Source organism: Plectropomus leopardus, chromosome 5 (genome assembly GCF_008729295.1).
Source record: "Plectropomus leopardus isolate mb chromosome 5, YSFRI_Pleo_2.0, whole genome shotgun sequence".
In the NCBI taxonomy this organism is placed as follows: domain Eukaryota; kingdom Metazoa; phylum Chordata; class Actinopteri; order Perciformes; family Serranidae; genus Plectropomus; species Plectropomus leopardus.
Genome location: NC_056467.1, coordinates 12,706,526 through 12,729,806, shown reverse-complemented (window position 1 = coordinate 12,729,806; position 23,281 = coordinate 12,706,526). Strand labels below are relative to the sequence as shown.

At 39.0% G+C, this 23,281-nt stretch overlaps 1 protein-coding gene across 1 annotated transcript in view; it reads left to right on the top strand.

The window, feature by feature from the left end:
- dner (delta/notch-like EGF repeat containing) overlaps positions 1-22,673 on the top strand; it is a 71,132-nt gene extending 48,459 nt beyond the window's left edge. The window contains exons 5-13 of the mRNA XM_042486073.1: positions 25-173; positions 1,512-1,665; positions 2,883-2,996; positions 10,421-10,654; positions 17,508-17,630; positions 17,834-17,947; positions 18,997-19,128; positions 19,250-19,496; positions 21,412-22,673. Coding sequence (XP_042342007.1) covers positions 25-173; positions 1,512-1,665; positions 2,883-2,996; positions 10,421-10,654; positions 17,508-17,630; positions 17,834-17,947; positions 18,997-19,128; positions 19,250-19,496; positions 21,412-21,523 — 1,379 coding nt within the window. The 3' untranslated portion in view covers positions 21,524-22,673. The remainder of the gene's footprint in view (positions 1-24; positions 174-1,511; positions 1,666-2,882; positions 2,997-10,420; positions 10,655-17,507; positions 17,631-17,833; positions 17,948-18,996; positions 19,129-19,249; positions 19,497-21,411) is intronic.
- Positions 22,674-23,281: the final 608 nt, after the last annotated feature.

Genomic DNA, 23,281 nt, shown 5'->3' with positions numbered 1-23,281 from the left:
AGACCCTCAATTCTTCTGTGACAGGTGTGTTGCGTGTGGGCGCCCCCACAGCCCCGGAGGTCACCCTGCGACTCAACCTGACGGTGAAAGCCAGCAGCTGTGTGGAGCCTGGCAGCAGCTTCAGTGACCCTCAGTGCTCCGGGAAAGGCAAATGTATCACACAGCCCTCTGAGGTGAGAAATAATGTTTTTTCTTATCGAGACAACATTGAGCATCAGTGTGAATAAAGCTGAAAAAGTCTGCTGTATTATTTTATACTTGATTATGAAATGTTAACGAGGCCACCAGCCCTCAAATAGAAATTTGGTGGTGAGGCAACATATTTTCATTAAAACTGCATCATCCAGATATTTATTAATATAAAGCATCTTCATTCAGTCGTGTTTATTTTCATCATTTGTTGGTTTCAACAACCTAGTAACATAATAATAGTGGAACTGCAAAATTAGCAAAAGCAAAGTCTTTATTATTATTATAACCTAATATTATCAGTGCAGCTACAGCATTGCGTCCATTGATGCAAGCAGCTTTTGATCATAATACACAAAAGCATAGCAGAAAAAACTTCTCCCTGGGTTTTTACTTAGCAGAAAAAAAGCTAGAACAGTACAGACCAACACAGAACAGCACCACAAATTACAGCAGTGCAACATGATCAATTTTAAATGGTGGGGATTTATAGTTTCATTCATTATCTGATGGTGAAAAGTGCATGCGGGTCGATGGTCTGGTGTAGCTGCACGTTTTGAGACAGAGAAAAAACACGCTGCAGGAGAAGGAGAAACCACCTGAGACTCATGAGACCCTCTACATGTATGCCTTCTACTAAGAGAGATTGAAAATTAACCCTTCAAAACCTGGTTGAACATCAGTTTTCTTGCGCTGTGTTTAGATGCCTCTTACAGGCAAATTAACCCTTTGTACCCTGAGCAAATAGGTTTGGTTTCTTTCAAAAACATGCGGAAGAAAGGTCATGTCCGACAATAGATGTCCCACAAAATGCAAAATACGTGACAAAAAAAATGGCCTGAAAATTAGTTTTAGATATTTCTAAAAATATCTTTATCATTTTATAATTTAATTATGTTACTGAAAAAAATGTTTTGTTCCGTTTTTTTTTTGTTTGTTTTGTTTTACTTTTCTCATTTTCTTGCTTTTTTTTGGCCATCTGTTTTTAAGTTGCTCAATGCCTTCTCTGCATGTTTTTTTTTTTTTTTTTAAGAAATCAAACCACTTTGCTCAGGTTCCACTGAGTTAACAAAATTGTGGAGACGGAGGTTGTGTTTTCACTTTTACATTACCCCCCACCCCCCACCCCCTCCTTATTTGAGCAAACCAAACCGTGTCATTGCTGCTTGTTTATAGCATTGTTATGTCACTGAGTTATTTTACAATCTGCAATCTCATTAATTCTGTTTCACAAGTTTCTCCTCCTTTTAACGCTATCACCCGTCGTTTCACCTTCAAGGCTCATCAACTTGACGTGAAATTTGTGTGTATGTGTCTTGCAGAGTACCTTCTTCTGCGAGTGCGAAGACGGCTACACCGGGATCTTCTGTGAGGAATTCGATGCCTGCCACCGCCGACCTTGTCGCAACAACGGCACCTGCACCGACGTTAGGCAGGGGGGTGAAGGACGCAACTTTACATGCACCTGCCCACCAGGTGTGTGTGTCCATGTGTTTAATATGCAGGTGGTGTTTATTTTAGGGCTGTTTGTGATGTACTGCCTCACATATGGGTTCATGAGGAGTCTCAGCTCGACTTTTTGGTTTTGGTCAGTCTGATTAGAGCTGCTTAGACGTAAAAACTGAGCCCATAATTCTTTGCTTTAGAAAATATCACAGTAAGAGCACAGGAACAGAGAGCATATTGAGCTTTTGACCTCTTCAGATTTATTTTAGGACAGAGACTTGAGCGAGGGTCTCTGGTACGAGGGTAAATGTCAGAGGTGACCAGTGATTGTCACTTCCCATTAAGGAACTGTGCTAACAAGCCCTGTGTGTGCTGCTGATCAGAGAAAAACATGGGGAAAAAATACAAACAGATTGTAAGTCAGTTTAGTTTAAGTAGGTGGCTCACATTAGTGCATTTTTTAGACATAAATGACTCTTTTCCCTTTTTTTCACATTACTATTGTTTTTCTTTAGATTCCCATTACTGGCCACTGCATACTTCCTTAGGGTCACAAAAAAATCTTTGTTTTAGACGGACAAATATTTACTGTATTTCTTTGTTGTATTTACTTTTTTTGGTTTAAATGAAAAGTGAAAAAAATTTCATAAAATTTTAACCACATGAACATGAACATCCTTTGGAGTGTTAAAAAACTAAAACAGATAAAAATCAATAGATACATTCTTTAAACTAAATATTGGATCAAAATATACATAAATAAACCATGAGGGGGACAAATGTTAAACTGCAATTTGTTTCTGATGCATCTTACATTAGAGACATACACCAGTCATTTTGTACAGGTAAAATAACAAAAAAAAAATTTAAAAATTTGCATTGCCTATCTCAACTGACACTGGGTGAGAGCCGCGGTACACACTGGACAGACTATCACAGAGGTGACACAGAGAGACAGACAACCGTTCAGGCTCACATTCACATCTACAGGCAATTTAATGTAGTCACCGAATTACCTGCATGTTTTTGGGCTGTGGGAGGAGGCCAGAGAGCCCAAAGAAAACCCACGCTATTGCGAGGAGCACACGCTAACTCCATACAAGTGGGCCCCAGCTGGCTTGTGTGTTAAAACCTGGCACCGTCTTGCTATGAGGCGACAGTGCAAACCACTGCAGTGTACAGCCAACGATTTTTACCAAATATAATGAAATATATCAAACACTGATTGCATACGGTGTGTTTTTCAGGTTATGAAGGGGAGCGCTGCCAGTTGCTGGTTGACCACTGCCTCTCTCAGCCCTGCAAGAATGGAGCCACTTGCTTCAGCAGCCTGGCTGGGCCCAGATGCTACTGTCCCGAAGGTAAGAGCCCAGATTATTGATCATTTTACTTGCACCTTTATTGATATTTTATAGTTGCACTCTATATATTTGCACTCCTTCCTACTTTGTACTGCTGTGGCTGCACAATGATTTCCCTCAGGATGAATTATAGGGTCATCAGGGTCCCCATAATACGATATTATTACAATTTTTAAGGCCAATATACAATATTATTGTGATTTTAAACATTTTGTGCAATACTGAGTAATGCAATAACATACATTGTGATTATTTGTGATTGTCAACATCAGTTTTATTTAATAAGATAAAGTTTCCAATCTGTTTGTCTCACTTAAGTCATTTTTATTGCAGCAAAATGCATCTAGTGGACTAGAAAATCAGTTGATTTTATTATTCTAGTAGTTTAATAATAATTAATATGATTAAAAAATACGAAGTTGGTGTTCATGTATCAATCCAAAAATGCAAAAAAAATGCTGTCCCCTCCCATCCAGTCCCATCCTGTCCCATCCCAGCCCGTCCCATGACATGTTGATGTATGGTGGTGAGAATGACAGAAATAATTGCTTTGTATGTTTAAATTAGAAGTGATTGCACAGCATAGTTATCTTAAAATTTTCAGTTATTTGTTGTGGAAAAAAAAGAAATCATCTGGACAGGAAATTAATAAAATACATAAACGTATAACGCAAGAAACTCTGCCAAATCCTCCTTCCACAGCTTGTGATGTTTGTATTTCTTTGCAGAGAAAACAATGGGGACATCCAAATGGAAATATTATAGGAATCCTGCAATACTGTGTGTATTTTTCAGCTGTATAATTCCAGTTTTTATACTCTCTGTGTCTGCTGCGTGTTAAACAGTATCTGTGCCACTGAGATGCTTAATTTAAACCTTCCTCCTCTATTCTAATTAGTCTTCATAGCCTCAGCGACCTGCATCAGCCTCTCCGGGGAAATCTGTGACCGCAAAACTTCTGCCGAAACAGCATTTCTCAACAAGAGTGCACTAGTTTGCGTTTAATATACACAATGTACCAGCAACAGTGTTTACAGACACACACACACACACACACACATAATAAACACAGGGAAAACATTAGCTAACAATGGACCTCGACACATAAATATAGAAACAGCTGATGGGTTGAAAAGCTGGCAGGAAGGTTGTTTCATTGTTCCAGGTACAACTCCCAGCAGTTAGTTCATTGTAAATCTGGAGGAGGTCTCATTCACACAACACCTGACTGTATTGTTATTTTGCAGCTGCCAAAAAAAACAAGATCTTGGAATTCATAATCCACCACTTGTGTAGTAACTTAAAATAAAAATAGGAGAAAAGTGGTGAGAAAGATGCCGGCACCTTTTGATTAGTGCAAGGAGATTTTATCAGAAGAAGGCTTTAAAAATGTATTGAGGTTATTAGAGTATTCTTTGTTTGAGGGAACTTCAGAAAAAATACTTGTCTGCATTTATTTACATGTAGCAGGAGATATTTTAAGATGTCACAGGAGCTAACAAGGAAGCATAAAAAATAAAATAAAATAAATAATTTATTTTTTCTAATGAACACTGTAATGCTATTGAGAGTCAGTCAATTCAAAGCTGAGAAAATGATGTATTTCATGTTGTAGCAGTGAAAGTCGTGTGAAATATTTTGGTAATGTGGAATAAACACTGAATTTTTTTAAGACAGGGCACAAAACCGACAAAGAAAAAAGTAGAGCTCCACTCATACAAACTTAAAATGGGAAATCCATCGAAAAGGAATTTTTTGGTATAGGACACAGTATTTAATAAATTTTCAGTCAATAACTGAATGTGAATGCTGAACACACTCTAGCAGAAAAATACACACTGCCTGAAGAAAAATCCTCCTTTTCATAAATCTTTTCAGTCAGGCACATTGTGCATTGTGGGGACTCAGGTTCAGTCAGGGGACAGTTTAGAGGAAGGACGGGGTACAGGTAAATGTTTATGTGACTGCTAGATGACACCAGTGCATGTTTTGTCTGTTCCAAGATAAAAAAATCAGAAAAAAATATAGCGTTTGTTGTTAAGGTTGGAATAGGACTCCCGTAAATAAATGCATAAAAGCATGCAAGTCATTTTAATGTCCTCCTTAGTGACAAAAACAAGTTTTTGTGTGTTAGAGAAGCACACAGAGAGGAGAAGAGATGTGCAATGAACACATCAGAGGAGGATGATTTAAATGTCTCTGTGAAAACACAGCCTCTGGGCAAGTAATCAAAAGCAGAAGAGAGGTTTTTCATTCAGAATGATGTTTGAATGATTTTTTTTGTGGATGCTGAAAAAGATCCTCAACAGTAATGTAAAGTTTTCAAGTATAAGAAAACATTTCATCTTGTATCAAAAAAAAAGGATTTCATTAACACTCAGAGTCCATGAGTGCATTATGTTTGTGTTAAATCTTTCAGTATGTAGAGTGGGGAGAGATAACAAAAACAAAGGAGAATACAAAGTTTGTTCTCTGTGGTTCCTCCTGCATTCATTTCCCCCAGGACCAAGTCCTTGTCTCTTTGTTTGGAGCAGAAGTCACGAGTTCTTTTCAGTCTGTTTGCTCATGTTTGTCAAATACAGAAAAGAGTAGGATGCTACACAGTATGTTATGATTATGACTTCATTTGTACATTATGTCCTCCTAATGCAGTTAAAGAAATGTAAGCACACTTAAACAGCCAAATGATCATGCACAGAGGCTAGATACACATCCACCCTCCCACCTCCCATAAATCACCTCCGAGTTTTCTCACAATCGTCCTGCACAGACAGACGCAATAAATAGAATGATGGATGGCATGACAACTGTAGCAGCTGTCATCAGAAACGCATCAACTGTGTGATCACTGGGCCAACTATGAGAGCAAAAGCTGCATTTTTATTTGCTACATCACAAGGGAGGCAGGGATGTTTATTCACCCTGCAGGGAGAGAAGGTAATATTTTCACTCCTGTTTGTTTCCCTGTCAGCAGCATATCTCAAAAAGCAAAAGATTTCCAGAGAGAAAAAACAACCAAAGACCAAAGAGACAAACAAATAAATAAACTATAGTATGGCTGCACTGATTTCCCAGATTTCAGCTATTCAGGAAGAAGTGTGAGAACCACTACCCAACCACATTATAAAAAAATATTCGTAACATCACCTAAACCCTTTGAAACCTGTTTCTCTCGTTGCATTCAGCTGCCTTTCACAAGTCTTTTGGCTTCATTTTTTTTTTTGAAAACATGGCTAAAAAAGCAAACTGCATGAAATTAGGAAAAGCTAACAAGAAAATTAACTGAAAATTAGTTTTTAAAAAAGACAGAAAAAATGAGAGAGACAGAAGTATCAGAAAATAATTATTTTATTATAATTCTGTATTTAAAGTTAATTACATTTACATATTTAGCACTTTTTTCAAGCCATTTTCTAGTTTGTTTGTTTTTTCTTTTTTTACCATTTCTATTTTTTTTTCTTGTGTGCTAATTTTCAGGTAATGCTCTTGTAACTTTTTACTAATTCCTTGCTAATTTGGGGTAATTTCTTGTGTAGGTACTAATTGCCTTCCTCCCGTGTTTTTAAAGGAGAGTAAGCCAGTTTGATCAGGTTTTTAGGGGTTAATCAGAGCTCCTAGCCATTCATGTTGACATGTTCACATTTTAACTGTAAATAGAAATGTATATGACACAAACAACTGCAGAAACAGACATTCCAGCCCTGTGTCTATGAAATTGCGTTAATAACCTAATTTAAAACAGCAAATACTTTCTGAGGAATTATAATGCCAAGCAAATTAAGTTTTCTATTAACATAATAACGAAATGTTGCTAATTAATTGATATGGCAAGTTATAAAAATGTTTATACTGAACGTATCAGCAAAATATTCAGTCGAAGAATTTAAATTATTAGCAAAACATTTGCACTTACATGAATTCCAGTTGTTTTTTCACTAAATTAGACAATCTTACAATATAATGTTCACTTGAGTGAGACATGTACCTAAACTGCAGCCACACTCTGTTTGATGCCTACACGAAACGCCCCCACAAACTACGCCTGCCAGTACAAGACAAACCCACCAATGCAACAGTAATATGAATCCTGCTTTAATGAAATGAAGTAGTGAACATGTAAGTAGACAAATATAGCAGTGGGGTAGGGAGTCTGTATTTGTCATTCAAAAGGGAAACTGGTAGACCAACATTAGTTAGCCTGTCAACATATTAACACAATCCAGTGCTGAAAGAACGAACCATAATTACTGTTCGCCAGAAACAATAACCTCTGCATGTACATATTACACTCTAGGTATCCTACTGCGTCTGCTCTTTATGTTCGGGGATGCTGCTACTGTGATGTAAACAAATGCACATGGTGAAATGACGCTGTACATGGTTATGTTTAGACAACACAAGCACATGGCATTCAATGCCTGGACTCCTTGTATTACGTCGTTACTGGCAGCAGTTTAACCGCACACCATTCTGTATATCATGCGCACACGACAGGTACCGTTCGGCCACGTTCTCAAGCGATGGCGCCTGTCCGTGTATCAGGTCGATGTGGCCGGTGACGTTCGGCCGTCCGCCGGTGTATGATAACAACGCGGCTGATTCTGCGCACCGAGTATTTGACGAGATGGGAATGAGAATGGGCTGAAATGTTTTTAGTCTCAGCCTGCCTTCCAGTTTTTACTTTTACTTCAAAGCGATGATGAAGTCAAATCTCATGAATACTATTAACAATACGAATTTCAAAGATGTGCTCACATTAATTTTGCACTCTGACTCCTTAACAGAGATTAACACACTTATATTAACTTTCTTTCACTTACACACACACACACACACACACACACACACACACACACACACACTGACAGGAGAGGATGTGTGAGTGTCAGTACTGTGACTGCCTCCAGTCAGAAAAGCAGGGCGGGGGAGTGAGCGGGCCAGCTAAATTTAAACTGTTAACTGCTTTAATGTTGGCAGGTTTGAATGCCAGCAGCAAGAACCAACAGACTCGTCTGTGTTGCCAGGTCCCCTGTCACAGTGTGTGTTTGTTTGCCGTATTTGACAGATATCTGTTTAGACAAACAAAGAGAAAATGTCGAGCTAAAGATGCAGAGGTTCTTACGTGGAGCAAAGACCACAGAGGAAAAGCGGGGGATTAAGCCGTGACAGAACAAATAGAAATCATAACATTAAATCTGTGCGAGAGCGTGTGTCGTGTGTGTCTGTGTGGGCTGCTAGCATCTGTGTGTTTTCGAGCATATGATAGAAAGGTAGAAGAGATGAGGGAGCTTGGAAGGAGGCAGAGGAGCAGGATGCCTGCCTCTCTGCTGCTCGATGATAAATGTCCTCCCCACACAGTGAAATAAAGTCTTGCAGATCAATGGATGCTTGAGAGAGATCTCTTCATTAGCTCAATGGAGTGTGCACGTCGGTGCAGTCAGCACGGGGATTTACTACAGTGTTACTGTAAATCAGAGGACCCACGCACACTTTTTCACAGCGAGGCGTGTGTGCGTAGAGTCTTTCTCCACTCTGCAGTACAATAGCAGCTCTCTTGGGGAGGTGAAGACAGAGGAGGAGAAGGGGCGAAGAAAAGAGGGAGGAAGCTATTTTTAGATGAGGAGTAGGTGAGAGTAGCAGAGGCTCTCACGTTAATGAGAGGACGTGGAGAAGAAACACAAAACAAGTAACCCCACAATGAGAACTGGTCTTCACAAAACTCACAGAACCATTTTCCTCCAGCAGCAACAAGCTGCTTTCACTGTCTGCTTCTGTCTCTAACAAGGAGGACGGCATAAAAGAAAGAACATTAGATGGTGATTTTGGGTGGTGGATGATAACATAACTAAACCGCTTGCTGTTTTTTTTCTCTGCATATTATCTTTGATCAGCGCTGTCACTCTCCGCAGATCTGCTTCTACAAAAGCGGGCAGTCGTGAGGCTTAAAGAAAAGAATTTGCATTTTCCTGAGAGTTACATGAGAACATCCATCCCACTTTCATGCCTGTCCATTAAAATAAGACTCTAGAGCAAACAGGCTGTTAGCTTAGCATAAAGACTGGAAGTAGGGGGAAACAGCTAGCTTGGCTCTATCAAAGCATGTAACTTCCCCAGAATTCAGTAAATCAGTCATTCACATTTTATTTGTCTAGCACTTTTCATTCAAACAGACTGAAACACAAAGTGCTTCATACAGTTAAACCAGAACCCCCTCCCACAGGTGGTGTTGACTTATCTCTCTCAGCTCCTGACAAATGATGTAATGTGATTTGGTGTATTTCCCCAAAATAAAATAGCAAACTTTTCCTTTATAAACCATAATCAGGATCTGTGAGAAATGAGTTGAAGAACTTATAGGCTGAAATAAGTGCATAAGAAAAATAATTTGATGAAAAGTCTAAATATTACATGCACTTTCTATATAATTGACTTGTGTACATTATATAAGATAATTCTTTGCTTTTCCAGAGAATGTTTTTGTTTTTTTTGTTTCGAGAAAAATAGTGAATTTCATCCTAAGGTTCTGTGCTGTACAACTTTGAATCTATGTAAAATTATTGTACTGGCTGTGTGAAAAGAAAATGTGTCAGAAGTTGCTCACATTTTGTGTACAAATTTCTTACCTCTTCTTGCTGTGTCATGAGATTCGATTAAGGTCTCCACACTGAATGATGCATTTGTGCACGGCATAAAACTTAAGTGAAGTGGCCCTAAGAGGCTGCAGATGCAACAAACACATTGCTGCTGCCCTCAGACGGTTGCACAGATTCATACTCTCAAATAAACTACAAGCAGCTGTTGGTGACATTACTGGAAAAAGTCATTTATTTTAGTACAAACTCCACCTTAAAAGCATAAAAATCATATTTTAATGTGCATTTAAATGTTTGTGTAAATGATTTTTTTAAAAATCAAAGTAAAAAACAAACAAACAATGAAGTGAGGAGGTCTTTGTGTGCTCCTCTGACAGCTAAAACCGCAAACATTTCTTTGTGAGCTTATCTGCATTAAGAGGCAGTCTTTGTGGGCACAAGAGCAGGTGCAAATTCATACCAAAATGGATGTCACATATCGCACTGCACCACCTGATTTGCATTAGCACAACCCCTGCTGTGCCACTCTGCCCGCCTCGTTACAAGTAGCTTCATTTAAAGCTTTAAAATGACCAAAACTTGAGAGGAGTTTCATCTGACTTTTGCCTGCAGAATTGGCAATGGGCCTGTGCTTGCACCTCAGCATTTTGCTCTATGTGTTGTTTAATGTTTTCCTAGGACACTGAGAAATAATATCAAGGGTACGGCCAGCTTTCCAGTGGGTCTATTTTCTTCCAGGAATATCAGGACTATTATCATTTTTGTGTTGGTTTTGCATTATTAATTCTATATTCCCTCTCTGTCCCTTGTCTCTGCCTCTCCCTCTCACAGGCTACCAGGGTGCTACATGTGAGCAGAAGGTGGACCCGTGTGCTTCCAGCCCCTGTCACAATAATGGGACATGCTACGCCCAGGGCCCCGGCCCCCTGGGGTTCGGATGCAGCTGCACAGCGGGCTTCACCGGCCCTACATGTGCCCAGCTGGTGGACTTCTGTGCCCTAAACCCCTGCGCCCACGGGGTCTGCCGCAGCGTGGGTAACAGCTACAGGTGTCTGTGTGTCCCAGGTGAGCTGCAGTGTCAGTCATCTCAGTGATTGGTGCTTTTAGCGGAAGGTTAAGGGTGCTGTGGTCAACTGTCAAGGCGTCATTGGCATCAAGAGCCAAATTTAGCCAAAGTCAATTAGAGGTGGGACAGCTTACCTAGATTCAGATATTTGTGGAGCAGTTTAGTAAAAGGAGCATGTCCCTGCAAATTTAAATTATTTTATGAATCCTTGGACCATAACTGCAAATTTTCTCTTAGCTAAAGAGAAATAACTATGTCACTGTACCGAATCCAAATTTATATTCAAGATACAGTTTTGTGTTTGTGAGCAGATTATGAGACAACCACCACGTCTTCTACGTAGACAAACCCAAAAACTTTATAGTTGTTTAGTATTGTTTGTTGTTGTTTTGCATCTCTGTATCGTTACACGTCTCTCTGTGGTTTTGCGGTCATTTTGTGTCTCTCTCTTTAATTCTCATTTTTGTCTCTTTTAGGTTGTTTTCCCTCTTTTAATAGTAATAGCGTGTCTCTTTGCAGCTGTTTTGCATCTCTTTGTAGGTATTTTGTGCCTCTTTGTGGTCTTGTTGTGTTTCTTTGTAGTTGTTACTTTTAGGTCGCTCTGACTCTCATCTTGGTTGACATTGGCCCCAACATGTTAGGCCCCTTCATTAATCCATCACAATAATCAGTCACTTACCTGATCCTGATGTTCTCCTTACTGCTACAGCAGCTACCCCTCAGCGTCACTTGTGGTTGTCGTGCATCTTTCATTTTCTCTTCTGGTATATTTCAGAATAGATTTGTTCTGTTGGTTGAAAGAAAAGATGCAGAACTGAAGTGTTTTGTTCGTGTTGAGATAAGCCTGTCAAAATTGTCCTGCCACAACTGATCCACCCTGACACCCCTCTCTGCAAACATTATGCAAAAACCTTCAAAAGAATTTAAAAAAAGCAACAACTGTGGTGCAGGTTATATGTTTGTCAAGCAGAAAAGAAATCTGATCAGCCTTGATATTGAACAGATATTTAATATTTAAGGATCAAGAGCCAAAATGCAAAGATCACGTTATTCTTACTTTTTTGATTTACCACCATTGTTAGCAGTAGTGGAAGAAGTATTCAGATCCTTTACTTCAGTAAAAGAACAAATACCACCCTGTGAAAATACTCTGTTACAAGCAAAATTCCTGCATTGAAAATGGTACTTAGGTAAAAGTAAGTAAATATAGTCATGCAGACAAATCTTAAAATATATATATATATGAAATATATAAAGTAGAAAAAACACTCTGAAACTCAAATGTATGAAAAAAAGAAGAAAATCCAAAAAACTAAAAAATTGTTTTTTTAAAAACTAAACACCCACCAAAACTCAAAATGATTGAAAAAAAAAAGATTATCAAAACAATTGGCAATTCATTTTCTGTGAATCGACTGATAAATAAATCAACTAATCATGGCAGCTGTACTTGGGTAACTGTGGTAATTTAATTTATAACAAAACATCATGTTTCATAAAACTCTTATTATTATTTTAATGCAAAAAAAGTTAGAAAAGCTGTCAGATAAATGTAGTGAAGTAAAAAGCACAATATTTCCCTCTGAAACGTAGTGGAGTAAAAGTATGAAAACAAAATACTCAAGTAAAGGACAAGTACCTCAAAGTCATACTACTAGCTAGTTAATGCATTTGGGACCCCTGAGCCCTCAGACCCCTTTGGCCAGATACTCCCGTCCATAACTATAAGATACTGTAGCGTCTGGATCTTGTTCTGAATTCACCGCTGTCTAAATCTGTCTTCACCACCAGCACATAAAGTTTCGTGATAAGTAAAAAGACGGTGACGTTTAGCATCGGCTCAGAATCACAGTAGCAGTAAATATCGTCGGGCTGACTGATGAGTTATTTTTAGACGAGACGATCATGGCGCTCGCACCGATGCCTCTGTGATGAAATCAATTGAGTGGAATGATGACTTATCATTATCCATTGTCTTGCAATTACCTAGCTGGGATGGTGAGATAGATGACTTTCCCAGTGGCCCATAAACATAATTTGACACTTTGCCCCGGCGCTCTCTGTTTATACCGTCTGTCAGTCGAATATTTAAGCCAATCACCATTCACCATTCTCACGCATCGCCAGCCTCAACTGTAGCTTCCAGTGTTTTCTCTTTTGCAGTACGGCTATGAGTGTGTCAGGATGCTATAGACATATTTCATATACCTAGGGTTCGTGCGGAGCCTTTATGTATGCAGCTTCATGTATGTGGATTCCTCTGCAGAGAGACTTGAAGCTGCATTCGTAGGTTCCTCCAGACCATCATCATCTTCTACATGTTAATGTCAGAGTGCGTCTTAGCTGGTGTTTTAATTTTAATTTTTCTCTTTTTTTGTTCACTTATAACGCATATTAATATACATTTTAGTCCTTCTTTGTAGTAACTTCATTTTTTGTTCTTTTTGCGTTGTTCATTGCTTGTTTTGGAGTTGTATATTTCGATTTTGTATTTTTTGTTGTGTGTTGTCTGCCTGTAACTTATGTTGCTTACTGTCTTAGCCATGACACTCTTAAAAAAGAGATTTTTAATCTCAGGAGTTAGGTTTTTTTCTGTTCTGGTAAAGTGAAGGTTAAATAAACAAATAATATTTTGAGATTAGTCTCTGCAGGACACAAACAAATTGCTACACCGCTGTACTTTCACATATTGATTAGGACTTTGAACAATGTATGAGCTTTTTTACAGCTTTTTTTCAAGCCTGAAGCCAGTTTCCTAAAAATGTGAATAATAAGAGTTATTGCTTGAATTGATAATCCCTCCACAAGTCACATTGTTCTTGTTTATTCAAATGTTTTCACTCTCGCTGTGTCCTGGTGTGCAGAGCAGTCATCCGTCGTTTTCCAATTATTCAGATATCTATATTTTCTTTCCAACAGCCTCAGTCTTATTTTTTTCTATTTTGCATTTCTTTGATATTTTTTTCTTCTTCTGCTTGTCCCTTTGTCCTCCCTCATCTTTATCTTCCTGCCATTTACCTTACCTCATTCGCTTTTCATCCTCTGTTGTCTGGTTGCCATGGTGAAGCGGTTGCCCCACGTGTGTGTGTGTGTGTGTGTGTGTGTGTGTGTGTGTGTGTGTGTGTGTGTGTGTGTGTGTGTGTGTGTGTGTGTGTGTGTGTTAAGGGAGGTCATGGGCGCCCAATCAATTGTCTGTGTCTGTGACTACGCTGGTTGAGCAGATGCTACCATCCAATCAAATGTCTCATTCAGTCAGGTAAAATTGGTGATTTGTAATCAACATTGCAGACTTTACACACACATACACACGTTTTGGACAAAAATGGGCCTTTTCTCCACCTCATCAGGATGCCAGTTGGTGTGTGTGTGTGTGTGTGTGTGTGTGTGTGTGTGTGTGTGTGTGTGTGTGTGTGTGTGTGTGTTCTCACAAATACAGTGTGCTTATGTGTTAATAAGTGTACATGGTGTAAATGCCTGCTGGCTGTGTGAAAGAAGGCTGTCGGGGTGCTGATATGTAGAATGATCCGTCCTCCAGTTTCCTGTAATCCCGCTCACATGAGAGGCTGCCAGCGCAGCAGCCAGCCTACAGAAAGCAGACTGAGTCTTGGAAAGGCACTTGACATTTCACTGGCATTTCACAGAGAGGACCCCGGAGGCTCTAACTGGGCTCCTCATTAATTCCCCCTCTCTCCTTTTCCAAACACACGTTAGCTAAGGCCCAGGGAGGGTTTGCTGAAACTTTGTCAGCACTGGGACCCAATTGAGATAGGTCGTCAAAGAGGGAGAGGAGCTAATGAAAACAGACTGCTACTCATGTAAGGACTCGAGAGACATTGGTCTTCTGGTGATTTTGGTGAGAGTGGAGCATTTCTATGTAATGCAGCTCGAAGGGTGAGCAGGTACATGAAGATAAATCAAACGATATGTGCATTCACATACATTTCAACGATTTGTCAGCCTAATTACTGAAGATTTAAATACACAGGGAGTGACTTACAAAACAAATACTGACGTTCACTCTATCCTTCAGTTCCTGTTTCCAAAAGTTGTATCTCCACCTGAGACCCGCAAGGAAAATTATTATTTTTTTTTTTTTTTTATTTAAACCTGTGAAACCTGAACCTAGTTTTCTTAAAAAAAAAACATGGGAAAAAGGCAATCAGCAAAGACGATATGACCTAAAAATAGAAAAAAAGGAAAGAAGTAAAAGAAAATGATGTGAATTTTTTTTAAAAGAAAAAGTAAGTAAGATACAAACAGACAATGCAAACAAGACTTAGGAAATCTGCTTATCATTAGCTTATCATCATCATCAAACATTATCATTTTGTAGAATAATTTTAACATGTAATTATAATAATTACAGATATAGTTTTTCCCCAGCTTTTCCTTTTTTCCTTGCGCATTTTTCCACAGCTTTTTCTCTAAATCTGCTAATTTCTTGCAATTTGTGGAACATTTCTTACTAAATTGCTTCTTGTTTTTTTCCCATTTTTTGAAAGAAATAGCACAAATTCCCTCAGGCTTCAAAGGTTTAAATATTTTTGAAAGGCATCTAAAAGCAGCACAAGTAAAGTGATGTCAATTCAAGTGTCAAAGGGTTAATTAATTGGGATATAAGAAACATAATGAAAAGAATTTTTTAGCAAAGATGCCATTGATTTATGTTTTATAACATGTTCATTGTAGTGGACAGGGATCAGAATACCTGTTTGCAATACAGGTAATCTACATCTTATGCTTTCTTGATTACTTTGAACAGTCTTTGTGCTGCACTCATTGCTCTGTTTCCTGAAGGATAGAAAACGGTTGAAAATGAGACGGATCAAGTCCCTTTGGACAGGGGTTAAAATGTGTATTTTCAAAGGCTTAAATTAACTGACACTTTTAAAAACTTGATATAATATAGTGAAGACTCTCATAAACAAATAAAAAAAAACATCCTTATTAAGAAGAGAAACAATATATCTTTATAAATTCGATAACTTGCTGCAATTGTTCCCATTTTGAAAAAGAAGGTACGCTCTGTAGGTCACACCTCTTTGTGTATTACATCATTAGAAAGCCCAGGATGTGCTTTACACAGTACGCCAGGACCCAGATCGACTGTACGTGTGGTGTTTGAAATAAAGGCCTCAGTGTCGTGCCGTGTATATAACTAGATCCCAAAGCCTGGCAGGTAACGTTAATAAAACAGATGCAATCTTTACATTACGCTTCATTTTTGACTTTTCCACTAATGAATATTGCAGAAACAGAAGAGTAATCGATGGTCTGTTACTCATGCAGTGACCGTGTTTTCTGATGTCGCAGACTTATTCTGCCTCAGTACACAGCTGCCATCCTATGGAAAACTAAGTGCACTGCATGCCATTTGGCCTTCTGCCCAATGCCATCGAAACTCAGTGGCAAAATATTGGGCTCACAATATATTCATACACATACTGAACAAAGCGTAATTGTATTTTTGTCTGATTTTTTACATTGGATCAGTTGTAAAGAAAATTAATGTAGGAGCTCCGTGATGAAAGTAATATGCCAGTAATATGATACATACAGACACCTGCACGCATGTTTAATCTCTTTACAGATGAACAAGGTGAGACACACACACACACACACACACACACACACACACACACACACACACACACACACAGAAAGACAAAGGTTTCACTAATCATAATTTTCATGATCATTAACCCCGTAAAACATTGGGTGAAGGCAATTAGCCAAGTAACCTAAAATAACCTAAAAAGTAGCAGATTTTAAAAAAAAAACAAAAAAAACTAAAAGAAACAAAGAAATTACCTGCAAAAAAGAGCTTAACATGTAAATAAATAAGATATGTAATGTATAATTACAGTTATTTAGTTTACTGGGCAAGTATCTAATCATTTTCTCACTCTCTTTTTTTCATTTATTTTCAGTTCATCGTCTGGTCAGCTTTTCCTGATTTCTTGGAATCTGCGGGATATCTCTTTCCCTGTTGCTTGATGCCCTCTTAGCCACATTTTCTTTTTTTTAAATTGTATGTTTATTTGGAATGAACAAACAAGTACAGCATTACATCGTTTAGAAAAAACTGAAGCAAGTGGCATTCCAGTTTTTTTGTTTTAGACCAGAATAAAAAGAGACATCCATCGTCCAGGCATCAAAGTTCAGAGAAGGATAAACTCAAATTGTGGATCAGGTGTCAGTCCCCTCCAGAATCCACTCTCCTCATATTAATGTGATGCGGTAACATAAATAAGTGCACTGAGGTAGCACAGGTGGAGACAGTTTTCACTTAAAGCCTGGATTTACTAAAAGCCCAGGACAGATAGAGTCCATAGATAAGCACAGGTTCGCTTGTAGAAGGTTCTGGCATGGTTTAAAGCGAGCAAGAACAGTTAGTATAACATGTTAATATAACATAACAATGTACAAAAAACGTGGGGGGGTATTCCTGCCTCCGCTGCCACATAATTAGTCGACAATAGCCAGTCACAAAAATAAAATAGGTAAGTTACAGAGCAATATTACCAGTGGGGTCCTCTTAGCCACATTTTCAACAGAAATCAAACCAATTTGCTAAGGTTTCAAAGGTTTAAATGCTTGTGGAAGGTGTCTGAACATAGCACAAGAAAACTAATGCCAGTCCAGGTTTCAGAGGGTTAAAGTTCATGATTTTAGTAGTTTAACAGACATGCAAGTCCCAAAGCACCATCCAATGCGACACTACATGAGGCTAAAATTGGCTAAAGCAGATCACATTTGAAGAGCTTCAATTTCCAGCAAAACCCTTTCTAGATAAATAAAGGTGGAAACATCACCTGGGGTGCAATTTATGTGTTTTCTTGTCTTATTAAGGCTACCATGGCCTTTACTGTGAAGAGGAGTACAATGAGTGTCTGTCCGCCCCCTGCCAAAATTACGCCACCTGCAGGGACCTCATCAATGCCTATGAGTGTGTCTGCACACCACAGTTTGAAGGTAAGTATGTACACATGTATGAGTGAGTGAGGGATTATTTTCAGATGCAGGCGCACATATGTAAATTTGCTTTACTTCTATATAGACTATCACGTGTTACGGTTTTATAGGACATGTTCTCTCTGTGTGTGTGTGTGTGTGTGTGTGTGTGTGTGTGTGTGTGTGTGTGTGTGTGTGTGTGTGTGTGTGTGTGTGTTGTGCAGGCAGACACTGTGAAATCTACAAGGATCCGTGTCTGAAAATTCACTGCCAGAATGGAGGCCACTGCGAGAGTTCAGGGCTGAACGTTTCCTGTGTCTGCCCCCCTGGATACCTGGGTGAGCACTGGTCCCATAATCAGACTGAACACTAACAGACTAACTGTCTGTTAGTATGACTCACATGATATAGTTAGAAAAGCTGGACGCTATGGTAAATGATGCTTGTAATAGATTGAATTTCAAAAAAAAAAAAAAAAAAAACTGCATTCATGCTGAAAGGGACACTTCACCCCTGAATTACATAACCTGTAGTGCTTTTATCGATCTCGATTGTTTCGGTGTGAGTAGCCAAGTGTTGGAGGTATCAGTTGTAGAGATGTCTGCCTCCTCTGGAATTATAGAACTAGATGGCATTCAGCTTGTGGTGCTCAAGCGCTTAAAAAATACATTTGAAAAACTAAACAGCAGTGTCTCTTCCCAGAAATCATGACCCTGTTACTCAAGACAACCCACAGACCTTATTGTGAGCAGTTTAACGTAGGAACTATTTTCTACACTACACCTACCAACCGTATCACTGCGCAGAAGGTGGTGTTCATCTACTGCTAGCTCACCAAGCACCACTGAGCGAACTCACGTTACAGCTCAGCCGAGGAGGACGCCTTTAATGTTTACATCTCGTGCAATCACTTGCAGGTGCCTCTCATCCACGAGTAGATGCACGCTTCCTTCTGTGCTGTGATATGGTTGGTGGGTGGAGTTTGGTAACAATCGGGCAATGATTTCTGGAAAGAGGCATTGCTGTTCAGATTTTCAAATTGATTTTTTTGTTGACGCCACAAGCCAAATGCCAACTAGTTCCATTATACTGGAGAGAGGATTGATATCTCCAACTCACACCAAAACAATCTATATTGTTTATTGTATATTGTTGATCTACAATCTATAGTTTCATTTTGAAGTGTCCCTTTAACATAGAATAACATGAGTTGTCCATCCTTTACAGTTTGTGATAAACTGTAACACGTTACATCTCTGCACTTTGCTGTTAAACCCTAAAGTGTTCGAAAACAATTTCATCAGGAGTCACAATACCGGCCTCAGTTTCTGCTCCCCAGCTTTGTTGCTCTGCTTGTTATTGAACGCAACCTTACCTGTCCACTTAGGGGAGAAGTGTGAGGTCGATATCAACGAGTGCGAGAGCAACCCCTGTCACCATGGAGGCACCTGCATTGACCAGTCAAACGGCTTCACCTGTCACTGTCAACCTGGGTGGGTGGGGCCCGGCTGTGAGATCCGTAAGTCAGCATGTCGGAGAACTTCTGCTCAGCTATTAATCTAAAGTCTGACATGCGGAAAGCCACATGCCTCTGTGTGTGTGTGTGTGTGTGTGTGTGTGTGTGTGTGTGTGTGTCTCAGACCTGCAGTGGAAGCCAGCACACACTGAGGACACGCTGACCAACATGCCCCGCCACTCCCTCTACATCATCATCGGAGCGCTGTGTGTGGCCTTCGTCCTCATGCTCATCATTCTCATCGTGGGCATCTGCCGCATCAGCCGCATTGAGTACCAGGGCTCGTCACGCCACGCCTACCAGGAGTTCTACAACTGCCGCAGTATTGACAGCGAGTTCAGCAATGCCATCGCCTCCATCCGCCACGCCAGGTCAGTGCCAGGGTTTGTTGTATATTGATTAAAGTCTTAACCCTTTGAAACCTGAGTAGTTTGGCTTGATTCCTTTCAAAAACATGAGAAGAAGGCAATGAGCAACAGAAGAAGAAATGACCCAAAAAAAAAAAAGAAAATTACCTGAAAATTAAAAATTAAAAAACAAAAACAAGCAGAAAAAAAGACAAACAGAATTTGGAAGTAAAAAAATGCTTTAAAATTATAATAATTCTCTAACATAATGTAAATTAGATTAGATTGGATTTTTTTTTTTAAAAAATAATAATTTTTTAAAATACACTTATTTTTTGCAATTTGTGGAACATTTCTTACCAAGTTGCTCATTGCCTTTATTTTCCGTGTTTTTGAAAGAAATCGCACCAGTTTGTTCAAGTGTAAATGTTTAGATGCTTGTGAAAGGCAATGTGTTGTGGTAGCTTAATGTCCCTAACAGCTTTATGTAAGTTTTTATGTGGTGGTGCACTTTTTAGGGATAATTCCACCAATTTTACCAATAAGTGTCAGTTATTACTCACAATTTTAACTTAAGATCCCCTGAATCCCTTTTTTCCGGAGCTTGTGGTCCATGTCATACAGTCGAAAACTCAGAAATAGGCGAGTGAGTCAACTGCTGTTTCCATACTCAGTTTAGAAGTCATGGAGAGTACGACTCAGTCTCTGAAAACAGCTCTGTTACTCTGGAGGAGCTTTCTCTGCGGGTTATATTCTCAGTTCTGGCTGGAAGACTTATTTACAAACTGTGGATGTTAAAAACACAGGGGCATTTAAAGGTCCCGTGTGTAGAATTTAGGGCCATCTATTGGCAGAAATTGAATATAATATTCATAACTATGTTTTCATTGGTTATGATCATCTGAAAATAAGAATCGTTGTCATTTTGTTACCTCAGAATGAGCCGTTTATGTCGGCGTACAGATCAGGTCCTCTTTCACAGAATCTGCCATGTTGTTCTACGGTGGTCCAGAATGGACAAACCAAACGCTGGCTCTGGATCGAGCCATTTGTGCTTTCACGTTGGCAACCGTAGCTCCGCTACACACTTTGCACATCGGAGAAGTTTCAGTTACGCAACCTGACTGCTAGATGCCAACACTAGACCTTTAATAGGCAGGGAGGGTCTAACAAAAACACAATATTGAGTTGCATTACTGGATCCAGTGGTTTTAAGCTCAAACCGAGTATATCTCAGGCCCCTTAACTTTACAGAGTGTAACATTAAGCACTAAAATGCCCTTTTAATAAAAGATCATGTTTGTTTGCCACTGTGGATAAAAGGGTGGTGCAAAGTATTTCCCACAACATTGTGAACAAATCTGCACCTCCCTATCTGAATATCTTAACCTGGTAATAAAAAAACAGCCACTCCAGCACCTGGAGGGGCTGTCTAACAAATTTAATTACTATGACATCTGAAATATGTTTTTGGCGGAAAACTTTTTCATACACAGCCACATGTTAGTGGAACAAGCAGCTGATATCACTTAAACTAAACCCAGCTGAGGGAGGTTTTAAATCAGATCTCAAGAAACAGTTGCAGCTATATAAATGTCTTATTGTCTGTTTGTGTTTTTTAAGTTTAATGTCATTCATGCTTTACACGTTGGTATTCAATCTGCCATCTTGTACTGCGATAGAAGATGAAAAAAAAAAAACAAACAATGGTGAAAAAAAGGCTTTTTGTGTATTCTTATCTTGCATTTTAAATACCTAATATGGAGTTTGCCATTGTGAACATCCTGTCATGTATTTTTTTTTTTTATTTTGTCAAATAAATCCATCTATCCATCTACCCTATCACTATACCTGTACCAACAAAAGAGGGACTACATTGCCAAACTATATTTAATGATGCAGTACTGACGCACTGTTTGTGTTTCTGATTTCGTACCAGATTTGGCAAGAAGTCCAGGCCTGCCATGTACGATGCTACTCCCATCGCCTATGAAGACTACAGTCCTGACGACAAGCCCTTGGTTACCCTCATCAAGACGAAGGATTTGTAAAACACAACCATCGCAACACGTCACGAGCTGTACACACATGTACACATCTGCATACACACACATACAGTATATACATATATATACAGAAAGTCAGCATAAATCTTGAAGTATTTCTTAAGAAAAAAAATAACAGCAAAATAAAATTGAATGTAAAGTGAAGAAAAAAAAAACATACTCTGTAGTTTCAAAAGAACAAATCTGGAATTTGATACATCTATTTTCCTGTCAAAGTCCACGATAAGGCTTTATTGTAGCATAAGAGCATTCATTGCATTAAGTTATTGATGATGAGCGACACCACCAGTAACCTCTGCTGTACAAGAGCAATGACTTTAGTCTGCACCAGACTGTCTGTCTGTCGGCAGGGCCAGAAACCCACGAGCCTAAATTTGTAAACTCAGCAGACAGTGCTGACAGCAGTCCTTACAGGTGTGGTAGAAATAGGTGCACTCCTCTTTGTGCATACACTGTATCTTTTTCTATATCTAAAAGACAAAATCTGCAGTAGGTTGCCTTACTTCGTGCATGGTTAGATTAGATGTTCTCTCTGCGTTATTTTAAAACCCTTTGTACTTGGTTTCTTTTCATTGCAGTTGTATTTCTCGCTGTCAAGATTGTGCCAAATATTTTCTTTGGGTAATTTGTGGTTAGTAGATGAAATACACACACGTATAAAATACTAGTCACAGAATTTTTCATTTTTAAAATACATATTGTCCTGTTATTTACATGCAAGTTTCTCAATGGTGTATGAATAGAAAAGAAAGTGGGTTTACTGGAATTCTGTGACCCTACCATCCTACTGTATGTATTTCAGTGATATTTAGGAGAATAGGTAGGTATATTGCTCAGTGGACAGAAAAATAGTTGGTTTTACTCAGTGTACCTGTTTATGCCAGTGTACAAATTCACCTCTAGTATAGACAGTGTTGAATAGTTTCTGGGTGAGAGTTTTCTTTGCTGGCTTCAGGGTGGAGACGAGGGAGGACGGGGAGACTGAGAGGAACGATATCTACTCCAGAATATATGTGCTTCTGTGTCCTGCCAATGGAAAACTGTCCGTGCAGCTGTGTTGTTCCTCTCAAGGTCAAGCAGTGTTTTAGGCTCAGCTAATCCTCACATTATTTTTCTCTCATTTGAAACACAGCAACCACATGATTACTATTATCTCTGTTGAATGATGTAAACAATAAAGATTCAAGTGAACATAATCTACAGTGCTCGCCTGCTGTCTCATGTGAATTCTGCCTAAAAGTACGTTATTGTTCCCTGCAGTGACGACTGTAAATAGTGGTAACTGGGTTTTTTTGTACATGACCGAAAATGTTTTTTTCACTTATGCATGCTGAATCATCACTACTCAATCAATAACAATTGCAAGCAAGATTGTTTTGAACAAGGGGGTTTGCAGCAGTAACTATCAGAAAAAGGAAAAAAAAAGCATGATGACGCAAAGCATGTTTGAACATATTAAGGCTTATCAAGTCTAAATTATCCAATCAACTTTTCTAATGGGTCTGCGTGAGCATTCATTAATATGTTTTATTGCAAGGTGGCTACTCTGCAGTGGGCTATAGATGATAATTTTGTACTTAAACTTCACGCCACTGTTGGTGAAAGCAAACAAATCTGTCAAGACACTAAAATTCTCTGTTTTTCTCCGAGACTTTTACTTTTTTAGATTTGGAGTCCATAGTTAGTATGGCTACACTCAAGACTAGCCACCAGTTATTGAAGTTCAGAAAAAGGAGAAGGCAC